The 16,392-nt window shown below is 51.5% G+C and overlaps 6 protein-coding genes across 6 annotated transcripts; 1 reads left to right on the forward strand and 5 right to left on the reverse strand.

Moving 5' to 3' along the window:
* Positions 1-768: 768 nt before the first annotated feature.
* Positions 769-2,996, reverse strand: BO86DRAFT_388785 (putative histone acetyltransferase Spt10). Its single transcript, XM_025671948.1, has 2 exons — positions 2,124-2,996; positions 769-1,954 (listed from the first exon to the last, which is right to left on the reverse strand). Exons 1-2 carry the CDS (start codon positions 2,619-2,621, stop codon positions 854-856), a joined length of 1,599 nt encoding a protein of 532 aa, XP_025528514.1. The 5' UTR covers positions 2,622-2,996; the 3' UTR covers positions 769-853.
* An 805-nt stretch (positions 2,997-3,801) lies between these two features.
* Positions 3,802-4,386, reverse strand: BO86DRAFT_72459 (uncharacterized protein). Its single transcript, XM_025677600.1, has one exon. The coding sequence runs from the start codon at positions 4,164-4,166 to the stop codon at positions 3,852-3,854; it is 315 nt and encodes a 104-aa protein (XP_025528515.1). The 5' UTR covers positions 4,167-4,386; the 3' UTR covers positions 3,802-3,851.
* An 809-nt stretch (positions 4,387-5,195) lies between these two features.
* Positions 5,196-7,184, forward strand: BO86DRAFT_72441 (glycoside hydrolase family 71 protein). Its single transcript, XM_025677599.1, has 4 exons — positions 5,196-5,511; positions 5,576-6,104; positions 6,161-6,386; positions 6,472-7,184. The coding sequence occupies exons 1-4, from the start codon at positions 5,389-5,391 to the stop codon at positions 7,154-7,156; spliced, it is 1,563 nt and encodes a 520-aa protein (XP_025528516.1). The 5' UTR covers positions 5,196-5,388; the 3' UTR covers positions 7,157-7,184.
* A 1,172-nt stretch (positions 7,185-8,356) lies between these two features.
* On the reverse strand, positions 8,357-10,012 carry BO86DRAFT_72464 (phosphatase PAP2 family protein). Its single transcript, XM_025677601.1, has 3 exons — positions 9,766-10,012; positions 9,131-9,708; positions 8,357-9,074 (listed from the first exon to the last, which is right to left on the reverse strand). Exons 1-3 carry the CDS (start codon positions 9,841-9,843, stop codon positions 8,459-8,461), a joined length of 1,272 nt encoding a protein of 423 aa, XP_025528517.1. The 5' UTR covers positions 9,844-10,012; the 3' UTR covers positions 8,357-8,458.
* Positions 10,013-11,849: 1,837 nt separating this feature from the next.
* On the reverse strand, positions 11,850-12,553 carry BO86DRAFT_72484 (uncharacterized protein). Its single transcript, XM_025677602.1, has 2 exons — positions 12,309-12,553; positions 11,850-12,258 (listed from the first exon to the last, which is right to left on the reverse strand). Exons 1-2 carry the CDS (start codon positions 12,525-12,527, stop codon positions 12,082-12,084), a joined length of 396 nt encoding a protein of 131 aa, XP_025528518.1. The 5' UTR covers positions 12,528-12,553; the 3' UTR covers positions 11,850-12,081.
* A 911-nt stretch (positions 12,554-13,464) lies between these two features.
* On the reverse strand, positions 13,465-15,654 carry BO86DRAFT_388789 (Zn(II)2Cys6 transcription factor). Its single transcript, XM_025671949.1, has 6 exons — positions 15,434-15,654; positions 15,101-15,346; positions 14,955-15,038; positions 14,597-14,880; positions 14,311-14,523; positions 13,465-14,252 (listed from the first exon to the last, which is right to left on the reverse strand). Exons 1-6 carry the CDS (start codon positions 15,459-15,461, stop codon positions 13,671-13,673), a joined length of 1,437 nt encoding a protein of 478 aa, XP_025528519.1. The 5' UTR covers positions 15,462-15,654; the 3' UTR covers positions 13,465-13,670.
* Between the last annotated feature and the right edge of the window lie 738 nt (positions 15,655-16,392).

Consider the following 16,392-nt stretch of genomic DNA (forward strand, 5'->3'; position numbering starts at 1 on the left):
TAGAGGCTTGATAATGGTCAATCCGGCTACCTCGGGAGGTATGAACACCAAGAGTAGCTTGGTTGCATAGATATCAGAGTAAAAAAGGCATGTAGATCATATCTCAAGGCTCATATGTGCAGTAATATGTAATTAGAATTCATGTTCGGAAAGAGGTTTTATCGCGTCATATTGGAAGATGTGGTATGGATGGAACCTGAGTTGTGGAGTATGGAGAGAGGGAGAGAGGGAGAGGAAGAAAGATCATGGAGAGTGGGTGGTTGGGAAGAAGACAGGACTAGAAGTCATGGATGACAACCCAGACAACCCTGTGAATGAACATCAAGGTATTGAATAGTCAATGGGATAGTCAATGGACAATGGGGCTGTGAATACGACATAGAACTGAGAAGGTAACCAACTTCGCTTAGACCAAGATGAAGTGCTTGAAGCAGCTGTTCCCTAAGGACTGGCTTATTCACTAGAACAGGATAGAGAACTAGGAGTCAAGCAAGTCTCTACATTCACAGGGGCAACACCTCATCCATAACCACGTTAACGTACACTTTGGAGGCAGTCCAAAAAGTTCGCCAGCAGGACATTGTTGTTGACGAAGGTGGCCCGTGCTGGAACTGTATTAGAGTTATCGGCATTTTCTTAGGGATGTGCTGCTATTGAGTTAGCGCTGTTGATCGAGCTCTATATGCCTCCGCTGTTACACCCTTGTCAAGGACAGGACAGGCATGCATAAGGTGATTTAGGCAAGGCAGCCACAGATATCAAAAACCATGCTATTCAATCCTCTATCCATTAGCCTGTCTATATAATGCTGAGTAACAATCAATCATGCGATGGATTATGAACTCCATCAATGCTATACAAAGTCCAGCTCGTCGTCCTGTTGTCCAACATAATCATATTTCGCGAGGATCTGTTCATGGTGGACGTCATGCGCTGCCGAAGGTACCAGCCCCAGCGCGCTTTGATGAAGTGCAGCCGACGGATCGGGGTCTGTTGGGTCATCGACCATCATATGATAGTCATGAGTCGAGTGATGTCGCACTTCGTCTTCAAAACTTGTACCATGTAATGCATGTGCACCGTGGGTGTAGGGGTCGGTAATGGGATCGTGTGGGTGGAATCGGGGCAGTTGTTGGTGGATGTTGATGATTTGCGGGTCAAGAGGCATGCCGGTGTAGTCGGTGATCGAGTCCACCGTCCCCGGCACAACGCCAGGATGGGTGGTTACGAATGGGTTCTGGGCCGAGTGTGCATCCAGGTCGGCCGTGTGGTCCATGAGTGCATGTGCCCCCATGAGAGTGCTGGTCGGTATAGTGGGATTGACGTGCATGCCATCATCCATCTCCTCGTTCTCCTCATCCTCGATCTCGATCTCGTCGTCCATCTCCGGTGAGCTTTCGTTCATGAAACCGTTCACGATGGCTGGCTTGAGCGTTTCTTTGCACTGTGGACAATCCCGGATCACTCGACTGACTGTCTCCTTGATACGAACCCAGTGATACTTGACAGCAATGGCGGCAGTCGTCTTGTTGATGCCGGCATGCTGCTGCAGGTGCATCTCACGGGCAATGTCGTACTGCTGCTGCGGATCCGACACGACCTCCTTGTCTTTGAGCATCAACTTCTCGCCGGTCCCGTCCGTGTCCTCGATCAGCTTGTAGTGGGTGGCGGCGCTCCGCAGCCGACTCTTCTCCGCTCGGTCTGCCCCTCGGGGATATTTGGAATGCTTGAGATAATACCGGATCTTGTCGAACCGATCTTGTGTCGCCGAGTCCTCTCCATCTGGACCGAGATCGCGACCGTAGATGATGGCATCGACATACTGGCCTGGGTTGGACATCAGCCGCCCGCCTCCGGGAACCCTCCCGATACGCTTGAAGCCCAGAGCGTCCCACAGGCGGCAGGACGCCACATTACTTTCGTAGACCAGGTTAAAGACAGCATACGTGTATCCCTATTCAATGTTAGACTTCTACGGATGAGGTATCTGCCAAGCGCGCACCACCCCCCACATCCCCCCGGGGGGGGGCAAGGGGAGTGGCGCAAGGAAACTTTATGAACCGATTCGGGTGACCGTCCAACCATTTGGCCTTGGGAGTCCGATCTGTGCTGTATATACTGACCATTTTAGGAGCCCACTCAAGGTACCCTTCCCCCATCAGCCGACCTACACCTTTGTTGCGAGCCGCATCAGTGACAATGAACATGCCGTTGCAGACATGACTGCTACGGCCCGGATAGTTGGGTCTGATGTTGAAACTACCCAGGCAGATCTTGGCCCAATTGGCCCGCTGACGGCCCATTGTCTGGACGTCCTGCACACTCTTAATGTCTCCCAGGAGCATAATAGCTCCGAAGTTGGAGAACCAATACGACCCGAACTGTTCCAGGGGGATGGGATCGATCATGGCATAAGTGTCACCGCCTTCGATCTCCTTGTTTAATTGCTCGGACAGGTACGCCAGCAGGGACCGGGGCACCATCGCAGCCGAGGTGAAGGGCACGAGCGTCGCAACCGTGACGCGGTCCCTGAGCGTTACCTGGCGCGGAACAATATCCGGCGGCAGCTCTTTATCGGTGGGAATCACCGTGCCTATTAAGTCGCCATGGACAGCAGGCATATTGATGCCCTCGGACGGGCACCGAGCCGGTCAGGGTACTGTCTCACATGGTCAGCTGGGTTCAGTGATATGAAGGTGTAGAATAGTAGAAAGGCGAAAGTCAAAGCAGAAGAGAGAAGGGGAGAGAGAGAGGATGATGGTGATGGTGATGGTAGGTCGCGTGCTTATACATGGTAGATCCTTATCTGATCTTGAACGACTGAATAGTGGAGAAGGAAAGCGGGGAACAACAAATGGGGGGACGGGCGGGAAGAGGGCAGGCAAGGACGCTGAGTGGGAGCAAAGGAAGGGGGAAAGAGAGTGTTCTAGACTCATAACCCATAACCACATAACCATAACCACATAAACCAAGGCTAAGAGCACTGACTTTTTTTTTTTGCTTGCGGAGGAAAACGGTCAACAGGCGACAAAACCGGGAACTGTCGAGGCGCGGCGCTGGAAGCAAGCACATCAAGGACCGCCGAGGGTATTCTCGAGTCCGGAATGAAGTGAACGCAAGAATGAGAAATTGTCGTCCCGCCCCTCAGACAATGCGGTCGCTGGACTTTCTTTCTTCCGGGACTGCGCGTTTGTCTGGTTTGCTTGGTTTGCACCACACACATGGTAGTATATGACCTGTTTATTGTTGATTGCTGTAGGGAGTAACCTGTATACAGTCTATCTCTTTGTACGGAGTAAGTATCATACTAAGAAATATGTCCTTGAGTCCTCACTCTAGTCTGCCCTTATTTCTCATTGTTGATCATCAGACCATTCCTTCTTAAATGTCGTTGTCACATTTGAAACATATAACATCAATGGTTTCATGTATGGGACAGGAGCCCCTGGCAATGACTTTTTTCTTTCTGTGATTCCCTTTGTTCCCTCTTCTTTAGACCCCCATCTCCTCAACAGAAACTTGATGGCTGCGAGATACAATCGGTGATGAATGATGGCAGTCCACCAACACGACTACACCGAATTATGCTACCGCTTTCACACATAGCGACTTTTTCGCAAATATCCTTCCTCCAGTATGCAGAAATCTTTTTCGATCATTTCTATTACCTCACATCCAGTCGAACTCGCATACCTGTCTTAGGCGATTGGGTTCTCGTGCCAATGTTGTCGCTAAGGTTGCACCCTCGATGAACGAAAGCCTTTCAGTCCTTGCTAAGCGAAAGATGTCAAACCTCGGAGGGTTATATCCAACGTCCGTCATGGATTCATGTCCAACAGGTCTCTTGATGCTCAAGGACAGACTGTAGAGCATATCCAGTCATGGAAGTTGAAGCAAACGACATTATAGTCACATGGTGCCTTGTAACACACGTCTCGCGGGTTGGGGTTAGGGTAAGCCCATTCCAACACCCCCCTCCCCCTGCAGGTCAGCCCGTCTACATCGAGATACACCACAAAAGCCTCAACCCGGTAGCATCGCACGCAAATCTCACGGCGTCCACAACCTCTCAAATCAGTGGCAAACGGATTGGCATATGTTCCGATTGTCTGGTGATGGCATCGCGTGGCTGATATGCCAGCCATGTTACCCCGCAGCTCTCGCATATGTCATGCCGGGGATGCAAGAAAAAGCAAGTCAGAGCCCACAGCTCTTGGTGCATATATGCAGTGCTCGCTGGGTTGCATTGGGCTGAAAACGCGCACACATCAAACAACGCACCCGCCAGCGCGCCTGCGCGCCCAGGCTTTTGAAGAGCGTTGGACGGAGTGACTGGCTTCCCGCAGCTGGCTTGTTTCGAAGTATTAAGATCATCCGTCTGTATCACGTCGGAAACTGTCAGCACCAATCAGACCCGCCAACTCGCCTTGAATCCTGGGTGGCACAAGCTCAAGTTTTATCACCGCTAGTTTTGTGTTATCTCATCTGGGGAAGCAGAGCACCTCACCGTCGTCTTCTGAGCCGTCTTCAACGGTTATGAGAAGGCTCGGCTTCATCGGTGGCTCTTGCCCTTTCCCGTCCGTTGGATCTGTCTAGTCAACGCTGGATGCTGGACGATCCTCGAAACTCAAATCAGATGCCCTCAATTGATCACACTGACGGTAACAGACCGGTTGACTGCGATGCTTCTGTAGCATCGCGAGCCCCAGAATTGCCCTTTTGGGAATCGATCAGGGTTCGTCCCCGTCCCAGGGTCCATCCTCTCTTCTCAGTGCGACAAGTTGCGACCATTCCAGCGCAAATGACAAGGACTGCTTGATGCTATTCAGTGCAATGGCTTCGGTTACTCGTTGTCTCACAGGACCAACGCCGTTGGGAGAGCTCTTTTAGCCCCATGATGCTATCTCTTGAGAGGGGCCCTTGGCTTTATTCGCCGGACCATGATCACCGCTGACACTATAAAATGAACGTGGTGGAGCTCAATTTTGTGGATGAGAACAAGCGCAAATCATCAAAGCATCACGTCTGACATCAGATAGGAGAATTTCGTCTTACGATTGGAGCATTCTTTGTTGGGGCTTTGAAGGATTCCCACCCGCCGGTTCCTGAAACTCAGGGTTCAATCGGGCTATGCAGCCCACTGCCTCCAGCGACAAACCTCAATAAATACTGCCTGCGCTCTTGTTCTTCCCTTCCTCACCTCACCTCTTCTTCTTCGTTTCTCTACTCTCCTTTCTTCCTTCTGCAGTTCTTTCTTTTCTTGACCGTATAAGGGGTTGATCCTCTGCTCACATTCCTTTACATCACTACTACTACAGTCTGTGTCTGTACTTTATTATCTTCTATTCATTCCTTCTCTCCAACTCTACTTGCACAATCTACACAAAGATGAAGCTCTGGAAGCTACCATTCTATGCTCTTGCCGGGCTGGCTACCCTGGCGAGCAGTGCCCCCATCAATTCCAACACGACCATCGCCGCGAACGACAAACTCGTTTTCTGTCACTTCATGGTGGGTGAAACACTTTTGCGAGGGGATCGTGGAAACTGAATCTTGGGACTGACCAATGAAATAGATCGGCATCACCAGCAATCGGAATAGTGCTGCTGATTATGACGACGACATGAAACGCGCAAAGGCGCTGGGGATTGACGCCTTTGCGCTAAACATCGGGGTGGACCCTTACACCGACACGCAGCTGAACTTTGCCTACGAGTCCGCCGCCCGCAACGACATGAAGGTCTTCATCTCCTTCGACTTCAACTGGTACAACACCGGGCAGGCCACGACGGTGGGGCAGAAGGTCGCGCAGTACGGGAACCGGCCGGCGCAGTTGAAGGTGGACGGCAAGGTATTTGTCTCCTCGTTCGCGGGCGATGGCCTGGACATCCAGCAGATGAAGGCGGCGTCGGGGATGGATGTGTACTTTGCGCCGAATTTCCACCCGGGCCAGGGGGATTTCAGCAAGATCGATGGGGCGCTTAACTGGATGGCGTGGGACAACAATGGCGACAACAAGGCCCCAAGCGCCGGCCGCAATGTCTCGGTCACCGAGGGAGACCAATCATACACCAAGGCGCTTGGAGGGAAGGGGTATATCGCTCGTAAGTTGGGTCTCTGACTTGAAAAAAGACTCAAAAACTAATTTTCATGACCACAGCTGCTTCTGGTTGGTTCTTCACGCACTTTGGCGGCGAAGTGCCCTACAGCAAAAATTGGGTGTTCCCTGGCGATCTGCTCTGGTTCAACCGCTGGCGGGAGATCCTGACTCTTGGCCCTCGATTTGTCGAGATCATCACCTGGAATGACTATGGAGAATCGCATTACATTGGTCCCTTGTCTTCTCCCCACACCGACGATGGCGCCTCTAAGTGGGTGATGGACATGTGAGTTTTTGTCCCTGGGTCCCTGTTTTTCGGACATTCTTGTTTCAGATCCTTGATGGTCACTAACGGCTTTGCAACGTGATAGGCCACACGACGGCTGGCTGCAGATGTCCAAGCCCTTCATTGCGGCCTATAAGGCGGGGGCGAAGACGGTGGATCCGTACATCAGCGAGGAGAAGCTGATCTATTGGTACCGACCGACGCCGAAGGGGGTCAGTTGCGACAACACCGACACCACGATGGAGGGCAGCCCGAACAACTCGAGCGGCAACTTTTTCCGCGGCCGGCCGAACGGGTGGGAGACGATGGAGGACGCGGTGTATGTGGTCGCGCTGCTCAAGTCGCCCGCCACGGTGCAGGTCGCCTCGGGCCAGAACAGCCGCCGCTTCAGCGCGCCCGCCGGCGCCAGCGCCTTCACCGTGCCCATGGGCGTCGGCCCGCAGCGCTTCGCCCTGCTGCGCAACGGCCAGAACATCATGAGCGACACCAGCCTCAAGGACATCGTCGACACCTGCATCTGCGGCCTCTACAACTTCAACGCCTACGTCGGCACCGTGCCCGCCCCGTCCACCATCGACCGGCTCGGCCCCGTCGGCCTGGCCTCGCTGTCGCAGGGCCTGCGCACCGCCTGTCCCACCAACACCCTCGGTGCCAACCGCGTCGGCGTCGCCAGTGCTGCCACTGGCGGTGTCATCATCCCTTCCTCGTTCCCAGCCACCACGACCCCCGGGCCAACCCCCACCCCCACCCCTTCTCCTTATTGCTCGTAGATTGTGACCACTTTCACCATCAATTATGATCTCCCTGGCATGGACCAAGTAGATCTTTACGTTCTTCTCTTCCCTTCTTTTTGTGCTGTTCTTGAAACCCTCTTTTCTTCCGGGTAGTCGCCACCGCTACCCCGGATCAACTTCTTTTCTTTCCCCTTAGGGCTGGCAACCCAACGATCTCCCTCTTTTGAAACGAACTCCTTTCCTCCACAGCGGTAGGACCATTGACTCATGACCCATGACAGACTACTTCTATTCTTCTGACTAAGTGTGAATCTCATGATCTCCATTTTCGATACCTTGACAGACCAAATTGAACACAAAACTCATTGACTTTTGGATGCAATTTTATTCTGCGGTCGTAGAGAAAAGTCCAGTACCCAAGAGACGATCAGCAGATGTGTCTAGTCGACTCGGTGATTGACAACCCGTAACACCTCGTAACTATCCCGCATCAAGAAAGCAAACTCCCCGCTTAGGGTTCCCCAAAACTCCTCTCACTCACGAAACAAAGAAGACAAAGTCTAACGACATGCTTTAATCTCCGCTTTCTTTTCCGGTGGCAGATTTGCAATTGGGTTTCAGACAGGAGATGGCGGTGGGGATGTGTCCGGTCCCGTGCCACCCAATAGTCTCCTCCGTACTGCGTAGATCAGCTGGGAGCCGGGCGGTGGTGGAGATTAAGGACTCGAACCTGGAAGGTACAGTACCTTACCTAGTAGGTAGGGACAGTACGGCACTGAGGCTCACTGGCTCACTGGTTCACTGACTGACTGCGTGACCGGCTAGCTGACTGCCGTCGTCGCCGCCCCAATCAATTTTACGGATGATTGGAAATTGGTCTGGAATGTTAGTCCGGGAGAGGGGGGGGGGGGGGGGGGGGGCGGCGAAATTGAGTTGGATGTCTCTAATGTTTGCTATTGCTATTGCTATTGCTATTGCTATTCATGAGTTCGGGGTAGGAGGGGCTGGATTAGCGTCCTGGCCGAGTTTCATTGGTACTCGAATCCCTGCTGGATTGCCGAGATTACGGATTATTGGAGATACCGGGTGTCACACTGGGGGCCGGAAGGTGATATGTTATGTGGGTGGAACCTAACATGGTGGTGTGATGATGCTAGCAGGACTGATCTTGGGGCTATCTCACCAGGTAACGGTCTACTTTGGAACTTCGCCATACACCAACATTCACAGTAAACATGTCTGAAACAATTAAATTCTATTGGCCAATGAGCATAGATTTTTCACCGCTCGGATTCATTGCCGTATTTATTATGGCGGACCGACTATCGGTCGTATATATTATAGTGGACGGTACTCGATACCGTCCCGGCCGTTCTCATCGTCGGTCGGCCCGCCGCGGCGCCGGCTTCCCGTCGTGGGGATCGGCTTCTCCAGCCGAAGCACCCACAGCAACATATCCTCCAACGGCAGGAGGATCATCCAGATGCGGTTGCAGAAGAACGAGAAGACCACCGAGAAGGTGGCGACCACCGCGTCGAGCCAGTAGTGGTTGGCGGTGGCGACAATGACCGACAGGACGAGCATAGGGTAAATGACGCCCAGGATGACGAGGAAGATATCCCGCAGCGTGATGCGGGACGACCGCTTGCCGAACAGGCGGTGGAAGACCCCGGAGTGGTAGAAGAAGGTGTTGCCGATGCAGAAGGCGTAGGTGAAGTGCAGGCTGGGCATGGCGGCCAGCTGGTTGACCATCTTGCCGCCGACCCAGACACTCTCGGCATGCTCTTGTCGGACGGTGTCGTGGAACCCGAAGGATTCGGGCAGCAGGCGGGGCGGCATCAGGGGCCAGAAGCAGAAGATGATGAAGGCCATGAAGTTGCCGAGGGTCATCGTGCGGCGAGCGAGGGCGTAGCGCTCGAAGTCGGGGGCAGCATAGTACCACCACGAGAGGTAACTGGGAAGCACATTAGTCTTCAAATGTTTTCATTGATTGTCACCAGGATGACCTACGCGACAGTTCCAGGAATGTGGACAAGAGAGTAGATGCGGTTGAAGAAAGTCATCCAGTTCGGATGGCCGTTGATGAAGAAGGCCTGGAAGTCTGCCTCCTCGATGGGGAAGAAGATGCTGAAGAACGAGTTGTGCTCCAGGTTGAGAACTCCGACAGCATGGTCCTGGGCAAGTTGTACGACGTCGCGACCGGCGGGAGACAGGGACTGGGCCACTGCCTTGGTGCAGGAGTAGAAGAGATAGTTCATGACCCAGTAGAACATTTCAACCAGGAAAGGGAACTTCTGCAGGATGCGGCTGTGGAAGTGGCGGGCGAAGCGAGACGAGTTGGGCGTCTTGACCGTGAACCACAGGCAACTCCGACGTTTGGGAGGATAGTTGTTGTCGACTCCCGGGCCCGACTGGAATTGTCCATTGAGTTCCCCCTCCGATAAATTGTCCAGGGAATCATTCGCCTCTTCATCTTTCATGTATAACGGATGCGACGATCCTAGATCCCGCTTGTTGTTTTTGCCGAAGATGCTGAAGTCCCGGCGACGGTTGAAGTATAACGAGCTAAGCATGATACTGACGACTATCTGAGTCAAGAGTCAGGATCACTTCGCGAGGTGATACAGTAACAAAGCAGCACTTACAATCGGCTCAACCCATGAGTGAGAAGCGAACTGGGGCTTCCCCAGGTCGACCGAGGTCGATTCGTTGCTCGATGCCATGGTGACTCCCAGCGACCGTGTGGTACAAAAGATGGGTGGAAGAAGGGAAACCGTTGTCGAGTTCGGGGCTCAAGCGCCTAGCATCGGCGTTCCAATGCGGTTTGTCGATCCTGTGCAATGTTTCCTCCCGAGAGAAGGTGCGTGTCGCGTGGTCTACCCCTATTCGCAGGAAAGACCCTTGTTGCAGCTAGTCTCCGTTGGTAGATCGAAACGAAAGAAAAGTATATGTATATACAGAGGTCGAATGGACGGATGCAGGGCTCAAACCGTCAACGCCGACCGATGATGTTGTTGGCGAAACAATATGTACAGTACAAACAGTACAAGACGCTTGGTGTTCACGGGCGCAAGCCGAGTTCCACAAAATGACGACGAACACGCGGAAACAAGAAGAATGAAGGCAGAGACTTGAATGAAAGATCGATGAAAGATCGAAGGAGCGAGAAAAAAGGAATAAGGGGGAGAGGGTGGGGTCGAGTAAGGGAAGAAAAGGTGAGGTGGTGGTGGTGGTGGTGGTGGTCAAAGACCGAAACTGACTGGGCGGTCGTCGTCAGCAATAAGTCAAGAGAGAGGCTGATTGCTCTTAATTCAAGATTCAAGAGGGCGGCGAGTTTGGCACTACTTGGGACTACTTGGGACTAGCCTCCCGGTCGGCGCAGTTGCCAAGTGGGAATCCTTACTTGGTCTTATTGGACTAATCCAACTAAAATTCATCGGAACCCCTGTTCCACTCCCTCTTCCTCCGTTCCAGCCTCGCCAGTTTCCACCCAAGCCTGCCTTATTCTCAGTCACAGGCTCACAGCCCCTCTATGCTTGCTATACGAATACGGCCGTGGATGAAGCTGGCTATGCCGGGTGATCGCTAATTAGCGGGTTATGCCTTTCTGACGGTCGGACAACACAAGCACAAATGGCTCGGTCTCTGGGTCGCGTGCCCGCGCGATAGTCGTGCAAGCCAATCTCGAACGGAGATTCTTTGGCAGGAAATCGTGGAGAATGCGACTGAGGCAAAAGTTGATTTGGGGCAGCCATTGGCCTCTCATCACGAGCAGACACCGGAGGGTGGAGCGGGCACACCTGGATCATGGTCAACATGCTGCTTGACTCTGGTCCCTAGAAGTTTGTTCTGAAGTGACCCGGCAGTTGAGCCACCGTGAAGATCCTGGGCCTCTGGTTCCAAGACTCGACTATCCGGACACAAGTGAGAGGAATTTATGCTTAGACGCTTCATACCCAGGTTGTGCGCACCTTACTCCCTGGACTCGATCAGTGCCGCCGCCGGCGCAGACGCCTTGCGAGATACAGTCTAGCCCCATCTCATCCACCCCAAACGTTCTCAACATAACTAAGCACTTGGCTTTATTCTCCCGAATACCGGAGGATAAACTTATGCACACCCGAGTCTCAGAGAATGCATTAGAGCCAAATTATGCTCAGGATGCAGCTGTCTGGCTCGGACCATTCATGTTTTCTTGAACGCCACAACCCGCAAGATGTTTCAAATCCGCTTACTCATAGTCTGAGACACCGGCACTAACCAGTTACAGTTCGTGTGGGGGAACGAGTTGGGAAAATATCTCTCCATACTGGTATTGAGCTTCGGATCTAGACAATAAAAAAAGACGCAACAGTTCAACCATTCTCTGGCAGTAGATGATGGAAAGCTGTCTCTTTCCAGTAGAACTGAGTCGAACTCACCACAATGGCGTATGTTAGAGTACTGTAGAGGTGGTCACGTAGAACCGGCCACCCCTGACCGCCTTCCACTAAACACAACCACCAACATTTTCTACTCCGCAGGAAGTTAGTCGTCGAACGGAATCAAGTCAATAGTATTTGGTATTTGGCTGAGACCTTGCTTTTGAACCTCTCTCTATGTTGTGTTGGATTTCTTGCTATTAAGATTAGTATTCGCCCCATTCGACATACCAAGAGATGTTCAAACATTCGCGCGAGGTCGGTCTCAAACTCGCGGGACATTCCCGCCTGGGTAGCCATAGGTCCGGAGCATCCAGATAACTAACTTATAGCAACATCAAACTCGACCCAGACACACTCGCAGGGAGTTTCCGGGCACCACGAGGATATTCTTGGGCTATGCCTCATGATGAAGAACATGAGCCTTACGAATATCGTTTGAAACCCCTCCGGAATAATTCGGGCAATTGGGTCCTGTCGTACTAGGCAGACATTCGAGCATGATTGCCTTGGGCTTGCAAGCGTTATTTTCGGAATACTTCAGATGGGACCGATAAAGTGCTGGATCCAGTTCGTCGAAACAACCATAAAAATCTGGACCCACGCCGTCTTGACACACTCCATGGAGTTGCAGGTTCTATCAGCCTTCAATTCACACCGGAACCCGTGCAGGTCGCGGCCCTTCTTCGAAGAACCAGGGCCGCCATTATCATAGTACTGTGAACTGAGTCAGGATTTACCTACTAGGCGTAGAGTCGAACACGTACCCCTTTTAAGCAATATCGTTTATTGTGATTGTTGTTTAGCATCACTTCATATATGGAGGGAGCATCGGAACTTTGAAGTGATCTGCAGATCGTGAATGCATCAGTGCTAAAAGAGAAAGGGTCTGTAGGGGTGTCGTACATTGCAAAGTTTCTAAGATTTATAACCTGTGGGATGAGGATATCAGGCCATCGAGCGAGATGCCTGGACGTCAATTCCATGGACTAGCAGCGGGCTTGGACAGCTCTCTGTGCCTCAGGAGTCTCGGGTTGTGGTATCTCAGTACATGCCAGCGGCTGGGACTGATTGGTGCTTAGCAAGCAAAGCATACAACAGCACTGGATGCAAGCCCAGTCGAGACACTTGCCCTCTTCCACTGATCCAATAACAGGATAAAGTCTGATTATATCTGGAGTACCTACCTTAGTATACAGTACATATTCTAAAGGTTGTAAGAGCGCGTTGGTTTCCCACTCCGAATTTGTTCATCGAATTGATGTCAAGTAGTTAGTCAAATCAAACGCACAAATCAATTTGTACATGACCTAGTTCGTCGCATTCCGAGAAAAGTACCCCGGTGCCGTTACTTCTGCTTATACTGCTCAAACCGTCAGGTGGGCAGAACAGGTGCCCCCATTGCTAAGCAATGAAAACCACTGTGACATCGCTCCCACCGCTTCGCCTGCACGAGAAAGGCATATACACCAAGCTACGGTTTGTCTACAGAAAAAGAACTCGTGTATCGCTCTCATCCGCGAGATTTTCAACCGGACTATAGGATGGTTCATATATATCAACATTTACTAAGAATGAATGGTAAAGGAAGATATTATTAGAATGCTCGGATACTACAAGTATACTTCAAGTACCTGAAATGAGAGCCTGGGCCAAGTCCGGTAACAATACAGATTGCTAAGTATATAGTATAGAACACTAATCATATGACTAAACCTACGGTAAATCTACAAGTCATTCGCGGTATCAAAGACAACTTAGTTACGTTGATAGGTCTGTTATGTAGGCATTACAGGGTGCATACAGCACACGATATGGCTGGCATTTCTTAGTATAGTTGATTCAACAGAAACTGACGGGCTCCTTGGCGGCCTGTCGGGCATCCACCCTTGAGGTGCCTTAGCGGTCTGATTGTTCTCTGGCTTTGTTGTTGATAGTTGGAGTAAGATTTAGAACCAACGATAACTAACTTTGCAATAGGCAGTAGCTCTGTTTGAATACATGCTCATCTAGCCTCGTCCCGTTCCCACCTAGCCTGAAGCCTTCGTCACGGGTAGAGACCAGTGAGACCTATAGCCTCTCAATCTATTCCTGTTAATCAAACTCATGAAGCAGAAGAGTAATCTAGTCTAGACAAAAGTAGGCAGAATCGCACAACAGCTGATGATAGCGGTCAATTTATTCGTATAGTTTATCTCTCCCTTAGCGAGGTCGTCCTGGATCCAGATCGCCTCGATCATTTTCCGGACCAGATACAAAGACCGGGACGAAGCGTGTTCCTCCGTCCTTGTGATCAAATCCAGGACGATTGACCGCTCATGATCACTTCGTGCTTCGCAACCCAGAATAAAGAGCGGAAATTGTCGCTCGCACGCATCGAGCTGGGTAAACGTGGCAAAGGCGTTCTGGATCCGGCGCTCAGTTTCTGCCGCTGGCTCGAGAAGATCCATCGACGCGCGATTGAGATAGACGAGCATGGCACACTGAAATAGTGCAGTCATGGTTCGACTCCGGCTGTTACTAGGAGAGATCTCCGTAGAGGATATATTCCGGATGCGGAATGCGAGGGTCTTCAGGAACGCTTGGTGATCATCCCGGTCATCGGTGAGCATGATATCGGGAAGAAGGGCCGACACCGCATCGCATATGTCGGAAAGGAGTGCCAGCGGGGTGTTGTGCACAGAAGGCATCCCAGGAGACAGGGATAAGGTCTTATCTGCGTTAGTATGTCCATGGAATACAGAGAAGGCGAAATACATCGTTACGCACCTCTGCGCTGGATTCCGAGGAAGGAGAGTCTACATCCACTAGTTTCGGACGCCAGTGAATATTACTGAATCGCGAGAGAACATCGTGGTAGTGAACCCAGTCTATCAGAGGTCCGAATTCGCCCGATGACTCAAGAGAGGAGGCTTTAATGATGCGCTTCGCCCCTATGAGGTAGGTCATCCATTGGTCGGAAGTGCAGGAGGCCCGGTGGATCTAGGTGATGACGTCGAATAAGCATCCGTTCCGTGACCCCTTGAGCCTAGGGATCAGATTCAAAAATACAGACCTCGAAGGAACACAATAGCATCCCGGCGGCAACATGTTGAGCCGCTTCGATCGCGGTGATGTCATGCTTGGGAGCGGCGATGAGCGCTTTGAGGGCAGATATCTTCAGACCTGCCGCCTGCGACTGCAGCCCATCGCGATGTACGGACGACAGGGCGAGCAGAGAACGGAGCACTGCGGCGGCCGAGGGGGAGTCGTTGAGCAGGGTCAAATGCATAATGATATTCCCCAAATCCACCGGGTCATGCGTGAAAGTTGTCAGGGAGCGGGAGGCGATACAACGAACTGCGGTTGTATTGGTTATTGGTTCCTCAAGCCTGGCGCGCAGCGCACAGGGATGTAGGTAGACCGTCACCTACAATATTGTAGCAGGTCCTTCTCCGCAATGTCCAAGTGGCTCGGGTTGAAAGGCATCGGTGACCGTAGGGTCAGCTGTGCGGAGTCTTTCCCCCACTTAGCTTGCATTCCTCGCCGAGCTGGCTGGGATAGAGTGAACGGGTCTTACGGCATGAATTCGAGCCAGTCAGATGGTGATGTAGGTTCATATCGAAGGTGGAAAAGTTGACCAAACGGACGTGGGCAGAGGGCTGCGCAGTACCCTCACTTTTCAATGACGGCTTGCCCACCATAGCTCGTCTTCGATCCTTTGGTTTTGGCCAGGACAGACGGATGCCATATCCTTGGCAGACTCGATTGGAATGGGCGCATTGGAGGCAGATAGGGGCGGTCCGATCGCAAGATATTCGCCGATCTAGGGCGGGTGAATTGTGACCGAGTTAGCAGTTAACACTCATTCGCGGGGAAGTGTAGACAGTAGTTGTAGCGGTGTATACTGTACCACGGCACGTCCCGCAGCTTCGACTCATCTTATTGACTCTCAATTCGAGGTAAAAAGGAACAAGCGACCGTGGCAAAACTAATAGACAGTAACAGGATGATGCGGATGTTGGTGATGATGAGGGTGAGAAGAAGAAGAAGAAGAGGAGGAGGAGGAGGAGGAGGAGCGGGGGAGGGTTGAGGTTCGAGGCTCTTTGATTGCTGCCATAAGCACTAATCCACCTCACCTTAATTGACTAATAAAAAGGTAACCAAGTCACGTACAGTACGTAATCCATGGGAATTGGCAAAACGTCCAACATCTTGATTCCTGTGGCAGCACCCGTGAAGGTGAAGATAGTATCGACAATGTGACATAACGGAAGATGGCGGAAGAAACTCGTTTGTCTATGCTAATTTCCGTACCGATACACGGCATGAGTACTGCACCTATGAACTCTAAGCCATATAGAGCCTATAAGTAGAAGAGACCCCTGCGCTCTGATCATCAAGATCTGACAACAGGAATCCCTTCTGCATGAAGACTTGTCATAATAGTGTATTAGTGAACTGTTTTGTTGTGTGGGACGCCCGTTTGCATAAATCCGATCAAGGTGCCGCCGCTTTCCTGAGGGCAGCACGTGAACAATCCAGGTGCACTCGACTCGAGGAGAAGCCAGTACTCCTCGAGCAGCTCCCTTACTTACTGTAATAACTTATATGACAGAAATAGGCTCTTGAAAATGTGCGCAAACTAAATACTCTCTATATCCTTGATACTGATACAAATCATGAAGTTTGAGGGAATCACCAAAGTAAGCACTGTCGGTTTGTCTGGGTTTTCAATCACAAGGTATATATATAGATATGTCAACATCGCTACACTTTCTGTTGTACCGGGTTCTAATCAACACAAGCCAACCAATCACTCATCCTAAAACCAGAGAGACTTTCCTCGACCTCGAATATACACAGTATGTA

This window comes from Aspergillus japonicus (assembly GCF_003184785.1).
Source record: "Aspergillus japonicus CBS 114.51 unplaced genomic scaffold BO86scaffold_19, whole genome shotgun sequence".
Lineage (NCBI taxonomy): Eukaryota > Fungi > Ascomycota > Eurotiomycetes > Eurotiales > Aspergillaceae > Aspergillus > Aspergillus japonicus.

Coding starts and splice junctions, on each gene's coding strand:
- BO86DRAFT_388785 (XM_025671948.1), bottom strand. CDS start 2,621: ATGCCTGCTGTCCATGGCGACTTAATAGGCACGGTGATTCCCACCGAT. Junction 1,955..2,123: donor TTGAGTGGGCTCCTAAAATG/GTCAGTATATAC, acceptor AACATTGAATAG/GGATACACGTATGCTGTCTT.
- BO86DRAFT_72459 (XM_025677600.1), bottom strand. CDS start 4,166: ATGCGAGAGCTGCGGGGTAACATGGCTGGCATATCAGCCACGCGATGC.
- BO86DRAFT_72441 (XM_025677599.1), top strand. CDS start 5,389: ATGAAGCTCTGGAAGCTACCATTCTATGCTCTTGCCGGGCTGGCTACC. Junction 5,512..5,575: donor TCGTTTTCTGTCACTTCATG/GTGGGTGAAACA, acceptor CCAATGAAATAG/ATCGGCATCACCAGCAATCG. Junction 6,387..6,471: donor TCTAAGTGGGTGATGGACAT/GTGAGTTTTTGT, acceptor GCAACGTGATAG/GCCACACGACGGCTGGCTGC.
- BO86DRAFT_72464 (XM_025677601.1), bottom strand. CDS start 9,843: ATGGCATCGAGCAACGAATCGACCTCGGTCGACCTGGGGAAGCCCCAG. Junction 9,709..9,765: donor ACTCATGGGTTGAGCCGATT/GTAAGTGCTGCT, acceptor CTCTTGACTCAG/ATAGTCGTCAGTATCATGCT. Junction 9,075..9,130: donor CACATTCCTGGAACTGTCGC/GTAGGTCATCCT, acceptor TGTGCTTCCCAG/TTACCTCTCGTGGTGGTACT.
- BO86DRAFT_72484 (XM_025677602.1), bottom strand. CDS start 12,527: ATGGAATTGACGTCCAGGCATCTCGCTCGATGGCCTGATATCCTCATC. Junction 12,259..12,308: donor AACGATATTGCTTAAAAGGG/GTACGTGTTCGA, acceptor CTCAGTTCACAG/TACTATGATAATGGCGGCCC.
- BO86DRAFT_388789 (XM_025671949.1), bottom strand. CDS start 15,461: ATGAGTCGAAGCTGCGGGACGTGCCGTG. Junction 14,881..14,954: donor GAAGGACCTGCTACAATATT/GTAGGTGACGGT, acceptor ATACAACCGCAG/TTCGTTGTATCGCCTCCCGC. Junction 14,524..14,596: donor TGCTATTGTGTTCCTTCGAG/GTCTGTATTTTT, acceptor GTCATCACCTAG/ATCCACCGGGCCTCCTGCAC.